We start from the raw sequence: 16,888 nt of genomic DNA on the forward strand, positions 1-16,888 counted from the left end.
GTTCTTGAAAGCATTATAGTTAGTCTATTTTGGAGCTGGTTGTCATTAACTTCTTGCCTTTTTTTAAATAACAATTTCGTTTAAAAAATTGCAATGAGGAAGTAGTCTGTTAACTTGAGGTCCCCTTTGGTTTTGGAACTTATGTGAGGCAAGGGAGATGTGTCTCTGACCACCTAAAGCTAGTTCTTTGAGCTCAACTTTGAGCACTTATATACTGCAAGGAGCTCTCAAAAATCTTTTCAGAGACTAGTAGCATCTTTATTGTGTCTCCCCAGAGCTTGAATTGTTCATATAACTGCAGAGCTTTGTATAGCATAAGACACAGAGGTTTTGTAAGGAAAACTAAGTACCTAACTTCAAGTTAAGTACTTATTCTCAATTCTTCACAATGATTATTTGGACAGATATTAAAAGTATTTCTAAATGCTACTTATGTTGAAGCAAGAGGCATTTTAAGAAGATATCCTGTGTATTAAATGTCTACCTTGCTTGGAATGTTTTCAGTTTCTTTGCATGAAAGAAATCTATCCATCTGCATGATCCTGTGGTGTCTGAGGGTACAGTTCAAGGAAAGCTGAGCTCAGGCTCCTCTGAAATAAGCAGTCCTGTCTTGTCCCATCTGTAATGTTTCTGCTGTCTCAGTTACCTAGATCAGAAAATTAGCCTGATCAAAAAGCCTGAAAAAATGGCACAGGGAAAAAAAAAAAGGAAGTTGCCCGCCTGCAACAGCTGGTTAAACGATCTCACCAGTGCCGTTGCAAGAGGTAGCAGGGGAGGCTGAATTGTTTCTTCCAGCAAAAGCCCACACTGGTTCTACCTAAATCATAGAATCATAGACTGGTTTGTGTTGGGAAGGAGCTTAAAGATCAACACACCCTACCACAGGCAGGGACAACTTCCACTAGACCAAGCTGCCTGAAGCCCCATCCAACCTGGCCTTGAACACTGCCAGGGATGGGGCAGCCACAGCTTCTCTGGGAAACCTGTGCAGTGCCTCATGAGCCCAATAGTGAAGAATTTCTTCATAATATCCAACATAAATCCACCCTCTCTCAGTTCAAAGCCATTAGCCCTTGTCCTGTAACTACATGTCCTTGTAAAAAGTCCCTCTCTGTGGGCGACATGAGTCAGAAAGCCATATTCTAAGAAAGCAAATGACCAGTTTTACTTGAGATATAAAATGAATGGGTTTTAAGAGCTACAAGAGGTTTACTTGTCATGTAACAGCTCTAGGTAAAGTGCCTGGCACTGTTCCATCATGTTTATGCAACTCGTGAGCAATCTTTATCATCATACTTCCTTAGCCCCTCTAGGTTAGTGTAATGGTAATCTTTTAAATCTGTGATTTTCTCTCTCTGCTTTCCTAGAGAGCTTTATGTTTGATGCACTTTGGTGCTAAGTTGAAAGGCTGGGTAGCGTTTGAAGGTAAGGCTGGAGAAAGGAGCTCTCTACCTGTAGATGGGGCTGAGATGCATCTGGATTTGTGCAAAAACAAATTCTGGTCTCAGTCCTGCCCTCATGGAAGCTCAGGAGCCTGCACAGGCAAATTCCATACTTGCAGTTAAGTGTACACCATCATCAGCTCTTCCTGACAGCTTCATTCAGCTGGCACAAAAAGCTTCACAACCCGAGGCAACTTTTGATTATCCATAACTTAAATGCTTTAACATTCTGGAAATTAAGATCTGCAGCTTAAACTTGGCATGGGGCTCTGTGGGAAACCAGTGAAGCACAAGGAACAACAGAAGGCGAGGAAGTTCAGGCAGCGTAGCCAAGTAGACACCCAGGTGCATCATGGCTAGTTATCTGGTGCTCTTCTGGCAGAGTCTTACAAGCCTGTGTGAGTACAGTGCATTGCAGTTCCAAATAGGTTTTAGGAGGGGAATATAATGCCAAAGCTAAGCTGCCACTCCTAAGAGGCCAAGGCACGTCACTTAGAGAAAATATATCGTATTGCTGCTTGAGATGTCAGTATTTGGGCAGAGTCCAGTTGTGGTTTTGCTTGCAGTTTAAGTACCAAAATGTAATGGCTGCGATTATGAACTGTGTCTTTTTATCTTGCTATGGTCAGGTATCATTTTGTTCCTTATCAACCATTATCACATTAGAAGCACAAGTTTATCAAATACCTTATCAGGTGGATGGCAAGTGTTTAATTAGCTTTATGGTGATGATGAAGAGTATTGGAAAGTTGGTCTCTTCCTCTTCTTTGGTATCTGTAGATGTCACAGAAACTCACCTAAGTAGGATCCTGCACGAGTAATCTCATACCTCAATACCAGGTTTTCCATTATTACTCTAAGGGTACCCATTTCAGGTTTTCCATTATTACTCTAAAGGTATTTGCTTCCAGAAAAGATCAGATAAGTGCATTTCTGTGGATTCCTGCCAAGAAGATTATATAATAGTGGTACAAGTACATTCTCATGAAAGATGAAGAGTATTGTTGCACCTAGAGTTCCTATATGAAAAGCATTACTGCTATCTGTTGTTACTTCACATTGGAGATTGCTTACTTGGGGTTTCTTGTTTCTCTTTGTGTTTGTTTGTTGGTTTGATTTTGTTATTTGTTTGGTTTTTTTTTACTAAATAGACTTGGATTATCACTTGCTTTTGTCTTCAACTGCTCCTACTTAATCCTCTTGTCAAAGCCCAGAGTTCCTGCGGGAATCCAGTGACAGATGATGTGAATGACATTACAAAATTGGTAAGTAGCTTTTATTTAAAATTATTCTTTATGTTAAATAATAATTAGTGACTAATGTTACTTGTATTTTTAAGCAAAGTTAGAAAATCTGTATTAGAACCAGGGCAATATTAAAAAAAAAAATCGATGTCTATCCCATGATCAAAATCAAAACCTTTATTGCAGAGACTGGCGAATAGTGTCAGAGTTCATTAAAGAGATGATCTTCTTGACCAAGGTAGAGTCTATATACGTATGTGTTTTCCTCCCTCCAAACTTCCATACAAATTGTCAAAAGTCTTGATTTCATCAAACGTTGTCTGGGATTAGATTGATTCCCATGCAGATGAAAGATTATTGTCTTTGTGTTACTGATTTGCACGGAGCAGACTGGCGGCAAACGCATCTGAAATGAACCAGAAGTTTTTACCTTTGGTATATAGGAAATTTGTGCCTTATATCAAAATAGAAAGATACTAGACATCATAGTAGCAATCAAGGGAATAACAATTGAACAGCACTTATAGTCTTTAGGTGTGAGTGGGCTACACTCATTATGTGTTTCTTTCTCTACTTGCTGTACCTAGAAGTTTAAGTCTGAAGGACTCATATAGGCTTCATATAGGAAGAACTGAATTCATTTAAGTACATTTTAATTTTTACTTAATTGAACACTGCTTTAACCTGAAAAACTGTATCTCCTTGTGTGAAGTCAGTTGTTATTTACCTCCACTGAAGTCAGTGATTATGCTAACTTGCAGCAGCAAAGGATCTAACACAAAAGTTTTTAAGAAATAATATATACTGAACACTTAAAAAGTATACCTTCATCTAAAAGTATATACAGGTATATTCAATATGTGCAAGTATATCTGCATCTACTTCAGCTGAGAAGTGTGGTTTCTTTATGGAAAAACAGTTGCAATACCAGAATTCATACTACCAAATACATAATTTGAAGTTTCTTGCATTTGCTGCCAGTGCAGTGTTCTCAACTTGTTTTCTTTGGGCATGGTTATACACATTGCTGTATAGTATAAATCTCCGGGGGTTCTCTATATTCCTACTCAAATACTTAGTGCTTTACATTAGTCCCCGGAGGCAGAATTCTGAACTATTGGCATGTTTATTCAAGATAATATTTAATTTCTTGAAAGAGTATTAAGCTTTGATTTAAACCTGTTGAAAGCATGACAGAACAAAAGAACTCTTGTGAGGGCTGATGGAATTGTTTAATATAACACTAGCAATAAGTTTTTGTCAGTTATGTGTCCTTAGAACAAATGCTTTACCTTTCCCTTTAGTACAGTTTAAACTTCAAGAATGTGTAAATACAGATGACAAAAATTTGCAGCTTGAGTAATCACACTTTGCTTTTGAGATAAATTAGGAAAGAAACCTTTCAATATTATGTTCCTTCATCTTCCTCCAGACTGGTCCAGCAACTGCAGTTCTTGCACATAGTCCTTGCAGCACTATGTTTCCATACCCACACTCTCCTCCACATCCCCTCTTAGTTCCCTCCCATGCTCCCTAGCATGATGCCTACCTACCGAAGCAATTTTTTGAGCGCTTGCTGGATTTATATCCCCTTTTGCTTGGGCTGCTGACTTGGCCGGAAGGACTTTGTGTGGCAACTGCTTGGTGTATGTGCTGCTTTTCCTCATAAAAAAAACCTCTGCCAAGTGTCCAGGTTGTACTGTGTTTCTGCTGCCAAACCTGAGCAGAGTGGTGTAGGGCTGAGCTCCTCCAGCCACTGCTCAGTACGGATGCTGTACAGTCTTTCTCCTGATTTGCACTCATACCTTTCAGATCTCTCTACCAAATGCAAAATTTGGATAAAGTCAACTAGCAAGTTCAAAAATATTTTGAGTTGGAGAAATAGCAGAGAGGTGCAGATAATATAAAGCCCATATACCTGGATTCTCTCTGCTTTGAGCTGTGCATCTGAGAATGTTTTTAGGAAAGTCTGTATCCCTGTCTTGCCTGTGTGTTATTATTTGCAGAAATAATTTCTATAAAACCACTTGAGAATTAAAAAGAATACCATGGAAATAAGTTTAGTGCCTTCCATTTACTGTGAGAACCCTCGGGTTATATTAAACTGACTGTATTGCAAATTGGTCTTTCTCTTTTGAAATGCTGTACCATTGCAAAAACTAATAATAAAAAAGGTTCAAAGTACTTTTAAAACAAAGTATCATCAGCTGACTGAATACAAGGGTGAAATTCACAGAGAATATTGACTGATCACATTGCTAAAAAGTATATTTTTTAATGCTATAGGGAGCAGTAGTACATATAGGGACTCCAGTATGATACTACTTGAAAATATAGCTCAACTCTCTTAAATTACTATAGAAGTTTTTCTGCTACTTTTGCTTTTTGGAAACAAAATATGCTAATTGAATTAAGGAATGACATTCTGATGACATGCAATGTCAGAATTAAATACAACACACATAAGTGGTTGGGTTCTTTATTGATCCTACTGGCCTTCAAAAATTTTATTTCTCTGCTGATCCAAACAGTTTGTGCCAGTAGGACATAATGTCTTTAATAAATGTCCTCCCCTTTCACACTGAGAACAAATTGTAATGTTGAGGGTTTTGCAGAAGTCAGTGTTACTCATACAGTTATTGCCTATAGTTTTTGTGATGTTACCCACAAGCTCTGTTGTGCTACCTGAGAGTAGTATGACAGTTATTTCTAAAGGCTTTATTCTTGGCCACACTGTCATGTTCTTTTAAACCCTTTTGTTCACAGTCATGAGTATAGTCCCTTATCTGTGTGCAATAACTAGCTGTTCAGCTGTACTACACAACCCATCATTTAACTTAGGATATTGGCACCTCTTCCTCCTGTCTCATCACAAATGCTCAGACATCAGTTTAGATTCAGTATGGCCTGAATCCTCCACTGAGGCAAATTATGATCTCTTTATCTCCCCAAAATGTTAGTCTTCCCTGGGCCTTTTCTCCCTGTAAAGTTATGTCACTATCTGTCTTCAGCCATTAAGGTCTATAACAAAGGTGTCCATTTTGGCTCTTGATGCTTAACAGACCCTTGTAAGCTCACTCTTAAAACCTCCATTGTTTTTCCTGTCATGACAGGAAAAATCACTTTTATATCTGTCTATATAAATTCACTTTTCTTCCAAATTCTTGGTAGTTAAAATCCAGTCCACTGAAAAAATTTTTTTCTGGCTTCAACTTCTAGAATTTTGTCCTTCTGTCTGTTAATTTGTTGCTCTGACCCTGTATCTTCTACTTACTTCCTTCAAGCTCTTCCTCCTTTGTTTCATTATCAATGACAAGCTTCTTGGTTTTGTCTTCAAAGGCACTATTATCACTGTCTGTGATGTCTTAACACATAGTGAGTTTGCCCTCTTGTCCTAACTTCTCCTCATTGTTTCCATAGTATCTGTTAATGCTGTTTGTGGCTGCAGGAAGGATGCTCCTTGATGAACTCCAGGCAGATTTTAATGCTCTTACTATCTCATGCTAAAATTCTTTGCAGCATGAATCCATGTCCCTACTCTTTCTTTTTCCTACTCGTTCTTCCCTACCTCTGCTGAAGTTCACCTACCGCTTGCAAAACAGTGCTAGAATTACCTACCAAACTCTTTTGCATGTAGCTTGATTCAACCTAGCCTTCACTTATTTGTTCCTGGGCTTCTTCTTCCAAGTACTGTGAACTCCCTATATCACTGGTAAAAAAACCCTGAGCATTGCTGTGGCTGTGTTCTGCTGGACTGTATTGTATTCGAGGAAGATGAGAAAAAAATGCGTCAGTCAACACTTTCTGTGAAGACAGATCATAGATGTCAACTTAAGCCTAAACTATCAGTGAATAAATAAGGCATGCTGTGCAGTGCTTGAAAATGTGGGTCATTTGCCTAATCAACTTTGTGTTGAATAGTAAATTGAGGACAGATGTACAAGCGTAACTTGTTTTCAGTGGTGTTAATCTGGATTTTCACTAGCATCATCCTAGTCTCATACCAGAAGCCAGAATTGGAAAGAAAGAGCAGATTCAATAACAATAAGGTTTGTGAGCCCTCAGACCAAAGTACACTGGACTGTTCATACAGAAAAATAACTTTTTTGTATTATCTGTAAGATTAAAATTTATTCAAGTCTTTATAATTTAATTTTGTCATGTGAAGAATGTGTCCTAAATAAAATGATTTGAAGAAGCAAAGAACAATTGAACAATCTTTTTTTTTTTTGGGGGGGGGGGGGGGGTGTTTTTTAATAGTGAGAACTTTAAAAGAGCAAAATACCATGCCAATAGAGAATGAAAGTATTTAGAGATTATTCACCCTGCATTACTAATCACTTGAACTCCTGCTTCTTTTTTTAATGAAGATATCTGGAGGGAAGCACATTACTTGATGAAAAAATGTTCTGTCTTATGAAACTGTAATTGCAGCACCTGTCAATAAAACCTGTCCCCATTGTTCTTTTCAGCACAGTAAATCAGCAGAAAGCTGCATTACTGTAATTATGACTGATTTTGCATAAGAATTAGGAATCTATTGTATATACATTTGTTAAATATGATCAAACCCACATATAAGTAGAATTTTCACTGAACATAGAAGTAGAATATCACTGAGCTGTTCAGTATGTATCTACATATTTCAGTTTCATCCATTAACAAAATCTAAGATACCTCTTCTCCCATGATCTACTTCTCTAAAGCCATTTTTTTTCTTCTGGATGTTGGATGCCCAAACAATTGTCAGTATTTACCAACCAGGTTGCTTGCTCAAGACATGCAGTTTCAAACACTTTGCCTTCACTTTGCATCTTTGCTGTAAATGTGTAGTTTACACTCTCTGCAACATTTTATTTTTATTTTTTAATGGATCTAACTCTCAAAACTGAAGGGTTTATAAAAAACAGTCCAGTGTTGTTATCCTGCAAATGATCTGCCACTATGGCTGTAAGAAGTGTGAACGGAAATTGTTAACATGTTGTCTTAAGCCAAACGATGAGGATTTTATTAACTGCTTCATTAGCAAATGAGATGAGAGTGGATTGTGAGATGATGGACAGAAAGTGGAAGCTCCTGAGGAAAAGCCAAGGATGCAAAGAAGGGAGATGCAGAGGTATTAAAGAGTAAGAAAATAAGAATCACAAAGAGAGAAGTGGGAGGTGGAAATGGTAGCCAAAATGAAAGTGTGGGTTTTCCCATCATATGCCTAAGAGTAAATAAGATATCACTGATTTTTACTTTTAGCAACTTACTTTATCCTTGATCTGTTTAAAAAAAATAATATCTGTGCTTGTTTCCTTAAAATTTTTATAATAGTCACAATAAAGAGAATTCCCAAGAGTGGTTGCTCTCGTTTCAAAGTGCTTGACTGCAGAGATAGGTCATCTCTTTTATGTTTTGCTCTTCCAATGAAAGACTACCCTACAGAATCCAAATAGCTTTTACAACATCCCTCTTCTTTCCTTATGTGACCATGAACATACTTCGAAAGTATATTTGGGTTATGCAATGTTAACAGTGCTGTATTAAATATTCAGACCTCTGTATATATGTTGTATTTCCCAGTCTAAGATTTTGTTACAACTGGAAATACAGCACTTAATGTTAGTTTTATATGGATTTAAAAACATTCCCTGTTCTTCACCTCTTCTCAGAGCCTGGTATGCTTTCTACAACCACACCTCCCCCCCCCCATTAAATCAGAGAAACTTTTTGTGGCATTTTAATTGCAATGCAGGGTTCTTTTAGCTCTATACATTACTTTCCAAGATTATCAGTTGACATTCTCTATAATCATCAGAACTGTTACTTTTGTCTAAACCAAGGCAAGACCTGCAAGTAGGTGTTTCGTTGCCCCCAGATTTGTCACTGTACTTAAGATGTTGATTACAGGAATCAAAAAGGCCATTCCAGGACTCAGGGAGTTTCACAGGATGGTCCCTTTCCATTCCACTTCACTCAGGCAACTCAGAGCCCTCTTCTCATCTGCTTCTTGCTGGGAGCTGCAGCAGTCAGGCCCCCACGCTGAGTGTGAGGATGCAGTCTTTTCATTCCTTTCAGGATCTTTTCAGCAGTTGAAAATCAAGTGGTTAGTTTTGGATCATAGTCTTAGGAGGTTGGAGCTAGATGATCTTAAAGTCCTTTCCAACCCTAACTATTCTGTGATTCTATGAAATTTCAAGATTAATTTCAGGAAAGCAAGAGAATATAAAATGCAGAGATTTAGTACAAACATATCCTTAAGCCTTACTCTACCCTGTTTTCTTTGTGTGAGTTGGGAAGTCCAACTGGGAGACAAATATAACTCCCTCTCTTTGACTGAGCTCCATCGTTTACCATCAGCAAAGCATCTGGCATGTGGAGCTTAATCAATAAAACTTTAACAAGTTGTTTCATCTTGAGGCAGGACATATATTTTTTGTTTGACACCCTCCCCCCCAGTGGTCTTCATTTTTAGTAGTAAATTCAAAAATATCTTTTCTGATTCACAGTCTGTCAAGGAGAAAAATGACTGGGGCTGAGATGTATTCTCTGGCTTTGTCTGAGAAGCTGTAAGTGCTCTTGGACAGTTACGTTTTTTTAACTGTGCGTGAAAAGTGCTTGACAGGCTCTGATGCTGGTAAAGTAGATTGTATACATAATGCATATCAGTTCTTGTAGTGTTCATTGATTTGGAACAAATTTAATCTTCCAGTGGCCTTTCTTAAAGAACAGTACTTTTTGCTGACATTGCTAAATATTGAATTCCTATAGAGTATGGGAATCTTTGCACATAAAGTACCATCTTCACTATCTTTGCTGCTTGAAGTGCTGCTAATCCTACCTCTCCAGGCACGCAAAGGTAGCTGGAAAAGAATGATTACTTATTAATGTGTCGTGATGTCAAGATGCTCTTTAGAAGAAGGAAAAATACATAAAAACCTGTGGATGAGAATTTAGAATGGATCAGGTGCTCTAAAGAAAGAACAAATGCAATACTGCAACATTTTCCAGTATTTATAGCATCTTGAATCAACTCCCCCGAATTCCAGGTAAATGGAAATTGATACAAAGAATTTTAATGGCACCTGTGCTACTGCTGCTTTGGGAATACGTAGGTCTAAAAATAAAAAATAAATTTGATCCATGAAAAGGAATTTACCAGGGTCAGTTGTATAAAATTGCTTTTTAAAGCTGGAGGAGAAAGCTAGATGTCATTGAACTGAAAGATTGTGGCTCAGCCCATGGTGTAAACAAAAAAGTGTTTGGAATTCACTAGTGACTGTACATAAGTATTGTCCTTGATCATTTCCAGAACCATACAGAAATTGCTGTATTAATTTTTAATTGAAACTAATTTTCAATTGACAAATAAAACATTCTGTTGTGACAAACAAAATGCTACCTAAAAAAATGCACAGGAAAAAAGAAATTCATGTGCTGGTTGCTATAGCAGCAGAATCAAAAGCAGCCATGACAGGATGATCTTTAACCTGAAGAAGTAGAAATGCTTTGCTGAACAAAGTATAGATTCTGGTTCACCAAAGGAATTATTTATGTGCTTATTGTCTTTTGACTAAATGGATTACAAACCAGGATGAAAATATCAATTGTAGTTTTCACTGATACAGAAGAAAATAGATTTGCTGTATCACTGGGCATCATAGTATTGGTAAACCTTCTGAAAAAAGTACTTCAAGAGATTGCAGATTGTGGCAGCATCTCTCTCTTCATCTCCCTGCTCAGCACATTCACCAGGCTAATAAACACATCTCATGGTAGTGTTGGATTCCATTTGTAGCATTTTGTGCTGTATAATTCAGTGAGAGCCCTTCCACTCCTTATCCTTGCTTCAGCACACCCCATACTCACCCACATCTGCAAAGCTGCACTCATCTTACGTGTGTAGAAGCCCTCCTTTGCCCCAGCACATTGCTATGATATAATTGTATTGCTCATCATTAGTAAGAAGCACAGCTTCAAAGTTAAAGTTGTGCTCAAGTGTTTTCTGACCTGGTACATAACCGAGCACAAAGCAGGTAAGTATTTCTTTAGATGCAAGTGCTTGCTGAAGTTGGAAATTATTTGAAGGAAAAAGGCTTAGAGACTATCCGGCCCTTTACAGTTTGGAGTGGTTGAAGTTATGTAGAAATTGTCATGTAAACATTCAAGACACGCCATTAAAAGATGAAAATGCAGTGGAGTTCCTGCAGTAGTGAATAACCTCAGATCAGTTCTCCTCACCACCTTACTGACTTTTATTTTGCTGGGAATTCTTAGCATTGAACATGATCAGATAGCTTTTGGGAATGTTACAGAGGTGTGGAAAGATGCTTCACTTGTGAGCAAATAAGTCAGTAGCATTTTGAAAGGAAATTGAGTATGTAAGCTTTTGCACCTGGTAGGTTCTGGAAATGTGTGTCGCATACTTCATTGAATACTGTGATGAAATTAAGACTTACTTCGTGTAGTCAGTAATAACTTTTTTATTAACTGTTTATTGTAGGTTGGAAATCTCCCAAATGATTATATGATAACCCTTAAATATGTCCCGAAGATGGATAGTCTGGTATGTACAACCACTCTAAGTTAATGCCAATAAAATAGCCCACTGGAACCAGTGATAGCTGTAATATTTTGTACGTAGTCCTATGGCTTAGTAGGTTACAGTTAAATAATGGTTATTTCACTTTACATACACTTCACAAATACTCATTTAAAAGAAATGTAGAGAGATTCCTGCAGTCGCTTAAAACCTTTTTAATTACAGGTATCTTAGAAAAATGTTTCTTCATGCTGAATTTTTTAACACTTTTTTTTTCCTGGAAAATTTCAAGTTATGATGTCACTTCATCGTGTCAACTGAAAATTGTTTTCCTAAAGAAGTAGTTTCTTTCTAAGTGTGCTTTTGAACACGCTGCAGTGGAACATTCAGCCACTGGAAGTGCCATTAAAGAATAACAAATACTGAGTAGCCAATAAAGAGAACCCGAAATTCAGCAAATGGTAGTGTCGATAACTAAAGACTGGTAGAAACTAAGGACATTTCATTCAAACATGCTTTGTGTTATTCTTTCTATATAATCCCATATACATAGTGATACTTTCAAATAAGCATTATATACTCTCTTTAAAAAATTGTAATGTTTTGTATTAAAAACATTTTCGTATCATCTTGTTGCCTATTCTGCTAAAACTTTTCATGCTATATTGTACTATAGTACTAAGGAAGGAAAAAAAAAAGTAGGAAAAGGACTAGTTTGTCAAACTGAACAATATTGTGCCTGTCTTCTTGAGAATGAATCATTGTACACATGCATCAGTGATTGGAAATTATCTGGTAGATGTAAGAAGCTGGGTTTGTGTATGCACAAAGTTTTCGTTATGAAAATCCAATTTGTGTGTGATATGCATAAAACCGCATTCTATCCTCCAACATTGTAGCAAATCTAGCAAAAGTCCTTATTGATACTGGAGAACAATACTAGAAGAAGCATTCTCTCAGTCCTGAATAAAGATGGCTGGAGGAAAAGAAGGCTGTGAGATTGTCAGGGCCCTGAGCTATGATGTTACAAAGTATTATGACAGATCTGGCAGTGTTTTTGAGTTTTATTGGAAGCTTGAGGCTTTTACTAAAACTAGAGTACTTTAGAAAACCCAGTTTAAACTTGATTACTTAGACATAAAAACTGCAGAACAAATGCCATGGAAGTCAGATACTAGAGCCTATGTAATATAATTAAAGCTAATGGAAAAAAATTCAGTTCCTGAAAATAGCCAATATCCAGAGAATAGGGAAGTAAGACTGGCTGCCACCATCCACTGGCTGTGGTGCTTTTTAAAATTCAGTGGTTTTGGTGCCTGATGCGATGAGATTTATGGCTGTGGAGGACACCTGTATCCTGAGTGCTGGTCCCTATCCTCCAGGATGAGCTTGGCAGCTAATGGGTGAGAGCTGGGCTGGATTGGGGCTGTTCCCTCTGGTGCACTTCTAGGGAGGCTGGTGCTGAAGATGAATACGGCCAAGGAGCCTGCTTCAGCGATGATTCCTAGTCATTCTCACTGCTTAACTCTTTGCTCCATGGCTCAGTTTTGGCTGCCAGCACACAGTTTCTCTTCTATAGTTTATATGCCATGTCATCTCGCTGCATCATATCCAGAAATTTAGATCCAGTTTATGTTTACAATGAGCAGCCAAGAAATAAATAGGAAGAAGTTCAGAGCTGGGATTTCCATATTGCCTTTGTTCAAATGCCACTTTCAGTGATGGTGATGGAAGGTGTAGCTCTTGGCCACATGCCTTCACATGAGGCAGTATTCAGTGGTATTCACATCCCACTTTGCCAAATTCCTCTCTGGGGATTTCAGGTGGTTTTACACATAACAGAGCAAAGGCTGGCTCTGGGTTCTGCAAGATGGGAAACACGGCTCTGCATAAGGTGAATACCCTTTGTTCATCTCTGAAAAGATTGAAACAGCGTTCTGCAGTTTTTTTTCAATAGATCTTCAGTGCGTGAATAAAGTGGAAAAGGTACCCAAGGTAGCAAGTCTCAAACGTAGATGACTAAAGGTAGGAAGGCAGGGTGAATGGAAAGCGGATGGGAAGCCAGTGTAGTGCATGTAACAGGAACAGACTGACCCAATCCATTAAACAGAAGGGTTGTTATATTATGCACTAGATCAAGGCAGCTGAGTGGCTTTAAAAGTATTTTAGCACAGAGTTAACTGTGTAGTCCAACCTGAAGGGTAAAAAGGAAAAGATGACAGCATCAGGGGCTGAACGCAAAAGAGGAGATAAACTTTAAAGTTTTAGATAGGTGTAGAAAGAAAAAGCTAAATGAGGTCTACCTGCAAGCCCTAAAATGTGAATCTTAGTCAAGGTTTACACAAGAAAGCAGATTTTAAACCTCCATTTCTCCTTGCAAGCAACATCACATTTCTCAGTTTCAGCAGTTTCATTCCTGTGTTTGGTATGTATGGAGCTAGCAAGTGATTGCGCAGCTTGATACTACTGAAAAGAAAATTTCAAGCTCTTGTTAAATGCAGCTTTGTAGGTCAGAATGGTTCAGTCAGAGGAGACTCCTACACACATGCTAAACCATGGGAGTAACAAAATAGACTCCCTGCTGAAATCACCAAATGCTCACTAAAGAAGCAGTAAGCTTTTGCTAGTCCCTGCCAGAGGAGAATGCACACCCACAAAACCTCAGAGGAAATGGGTTTCCTATTTTGCAGCTCAGTGAAGCACAGGAGCTCTGTGTCCGTGTTCCTACACCAAAGCAGAAGAAACTGTGTTGTCTGTCTCATGAGGGCAGTGGGACATGGCACAATGTGTGCTGCTGGAATGGAGTGTTTTTCAAGAAGCTTTCTCTGATTTATTTGCTTCTGCCTCTCCTCTCCAGTTGTTGTGCTTGAAGGGAAAAAGGGGGGCAGGATCAAGCCAAACACCGTCCATTTCACAATTACAGAAGGTGATGATAACTGACTTACAACTTGTCTGTGTGTGAAAGAGTTGTACACAAAAGTGAAAAGTCAGGTGAAGCTGAGCAATGCATTTACGTATGGTTCTTTAGGCCTGGGAGCCTAATTGTCTGGTTAGTCTTCAAAAGCATGAAGTGTGTTTTTCCTCATCGAAAACATTATACATCCAGGCAGAGCACCACCTCTGTCACCAAAAGAGTAATTTGTTGCCAAGTGGTGATATTGGTACTAGTAGGGACAAAAAATAATTGAAGAAATTATCTGTATGAAGGTTTATTGCATAAAATTAGTAAAATGAGATTAAATCTAGAAGCAGATAGATCGGCCAAACATTTATTGTGTTTTTGGGAAGATGAAGTAGGTGGATTCAGTGGATGCTGCCCATCCACTGGCAGCAACTGGTAACTGGTTTAAGTGATACTGAGAGAGTACTTAGGAGGTGTTTGGCCAAGAACTTTGTGTCTAGCAGGGTTTAGTGATCCCGAGACTTTTTTAGCCATTGAAAAAAATAGCTTCACATGTGGAATAAGTTCCCATAACATTTAACATTAAAAATTCAGCTTTTATTAGGGACTGACTTCCAGGTACGTGTTGCAGTATGACTAATGCATTACCTGTACTTTTGCTGATTGTATTACATTAGGGGGTTTTCTGGGCTGGGTGGCTTTTTTTCTTTACGTGACTACTGTGTGTAAATCTGAGTAAAAGAAGTTAACGCCCTTTAAGGAAGCAAGATGAATGACCAAGTTTCAATTACATGAACAGCTGCACAAACTTTGTCTGCAAACTAATTGCATAGGTGTCAGTGAGAGGATTTGAACTCTCTTCCAGTGGCACAGATGTGGCAGGTACCACCATGACCTGTGCAGAACCCTCTTGTTGGCAAAAACTCAGGAAAAGAAAGACTTTCAGATCTGGAATCTGTTCTGAGGAATGGCATCAGGTGGAAAAGCTGAAGAGAAGAAGTTAACCAAGCTAACTCTTTCAAAGGTGGATAACAGCATACATGGATTTCATGCAAAACGTTTACAGAAACCTTCCTCAGAAGAGATTTAAATCAAAGATCTTTGAGGTTAACTGAGTCATGTATGGTAACAATAATAAAATGAAAACTGAGATTGGTTTAAAGAAAGTCTGGATAAAATTGTTAAAGCAGTAGTTATTTTTTAAAAATAAATAGGTTAATGAAAGCATGGACTAGAGTTAGTAGTAGCATGTCCCAAGGCTCAAATTCTCAACAGACTGATGCTTAGTATTCATTAAGAATTTAATGAAGGGATGGCTTTTAAAAGACAAGCATAAATATGCCAGTATCAGTGAGAATAGAAAATTTACCAAAAGGACTGAAGAGAAAGTTGGCCACACTAAAGAAGACAAATTTTAATTCAGACTTTCAAGATAATTTGAATTGGAAAGAACATTCTAATCTACTTTTGCACATTGAGCTGCTTAACCAGTTTTTGTAAAAGTCTGATATTTAATCTGCCTCTTTGTTTCTTTTTATCCCCTGACAGCCTAGTCACTGTTGGTTGCATTTGATGGTGCCTGAATTTTCAAGGAGTCTACATAGTCTTCTCCAGAAATTTTCAGATATTTCAGATATGTCTGATGTTTTAAGCAACTATTTAATCATCAATAATCTCACAAGGATAATTAATGATCTTATGGCATGCCTGGCTTTTGATAAAAATAAGGTAATCATATATAGAGTTTCTGCTTTTTTGCTGGATTTTTTTTACTTGAACATTCTGTTGCATAGTACTCAGTAATTGCTTAAAAATGTCCAAAGCTTCATCAGATTTGTTCTTATTTATGTTCCTGTACCTCTGAAATCCTACTTTGTTTAGAAATGCATTGAGTACACTGTGCTTAGAGTTGGCTAGTCATTATCTCCTGTGTCAAAGGAAAATGTCTTACAAGAAATTACAGTATATACAATGACTTGTATACAGTCAAAAATGTAACCTTCATCTTTAAGATAATTCATTCTGTCCTGTTTGAAACTGGCAGAAATCTTCCTTGTGCATCCAGCTTAAATTACTCATTTTGCTAGTGATCCTAATGTAAATTTAAAGATGACGTAGTCAAAACTATTAATATACTTTTAGTATGTATCCCACTGTGTGAAGCTCCAAAAGCTTCATCATGGTGTAATGATGATTTTTATACAAATACACAGCAAAGAGTAGGGAATATCAGTGCATTTCCATGTGTTTCTGGTTTCCAACAGCAGCTGGAAGGATTCCAGGAGTCTCATTCAAGACACATATGATTCTCTTGTGTGAAAATTATGGGGTGAAAAAAGTAACTTTCTAATCCCTTATCCAGCTCTAACCAGTTCTGTTGTTAAACACGTTGTCCCACTGAACAAAATAGGCAAAATCTGCCATGTTCTTTAGGGCAAGGATTTCATCTTCCATGTACGTTGACTTCTATTAAGTAAGTCCTTAGCTGTTGTCATTGAAACTTTTTAACATCCAGAATGAATTAAATGGACCAAACCACTCAATCTCATTTAGAGTAGCATAACCTTGTAACCTTGTTGCATTGGTAGTACATTGCTGAGGGTATTTACACATTCCCTACCTTTCCATTTCAAACTGAATTCTGTCCAGTCTTCAATGTATATCTTTTTTTTTCTTTTCTATTTTTGTCCTGATGACTCACAGCACTCAGCTGGGAAGTGGTTGGGGAAGAGTAATTTTGTTTTGTAGAATGAAGAATTCAATATCCTGTAAT

General features: G+C 37.8%; 1 protein-coding gene across 2 annotated transcripts in view; it reads left to right on the forward strand.

Annotated features, from left to right (window-relative positions):
- Positions 1-16,888, forward strand: part of KITLG (KIT ligand) — a 55,827-nt gene that overhangs the window by 25,972 nt on the left and 12,967 nt on the right. For both annotated transcript variants that reach the window (XM_061454637.1, XM_061454636.1), the window contains exons 2-4: positions 2,594-2,707; positions 11,175-11,237; positions 15,664-15,843. In XM_061454637.1, coding sequence (XP_061310621.1) covers positions 2,594-2,707; positions 11,175-11,237; positions 15,664-15,843 — 357 coding nt within the window. The remainder of the gene's footprint in view (positions 1-2,593; positions 2,708-11,174; positions 11,238-15,663; positions 15,844-16,888) is intronic.

The sequence above is a fragment of the Pezoporus flaviventris genome, unplaced genomic scaffold (assembly GCF_033815535.1).
Source record: "Pezoporus flaviventris isolate CSIRO_AGI_PZ_B2104156 unplaced genomic scaffold, CSIRO_AGI_Pfla_v1 ptg000016l, whole genome shotgun sequence".
Taxonomy (NCBI): domain Eukaryota; kingdom Metazoa; phylum Chordata; class Aves; order Psittaciformes; family Psittacidae; genus Pezoporus; species Pezoporus flaviventris.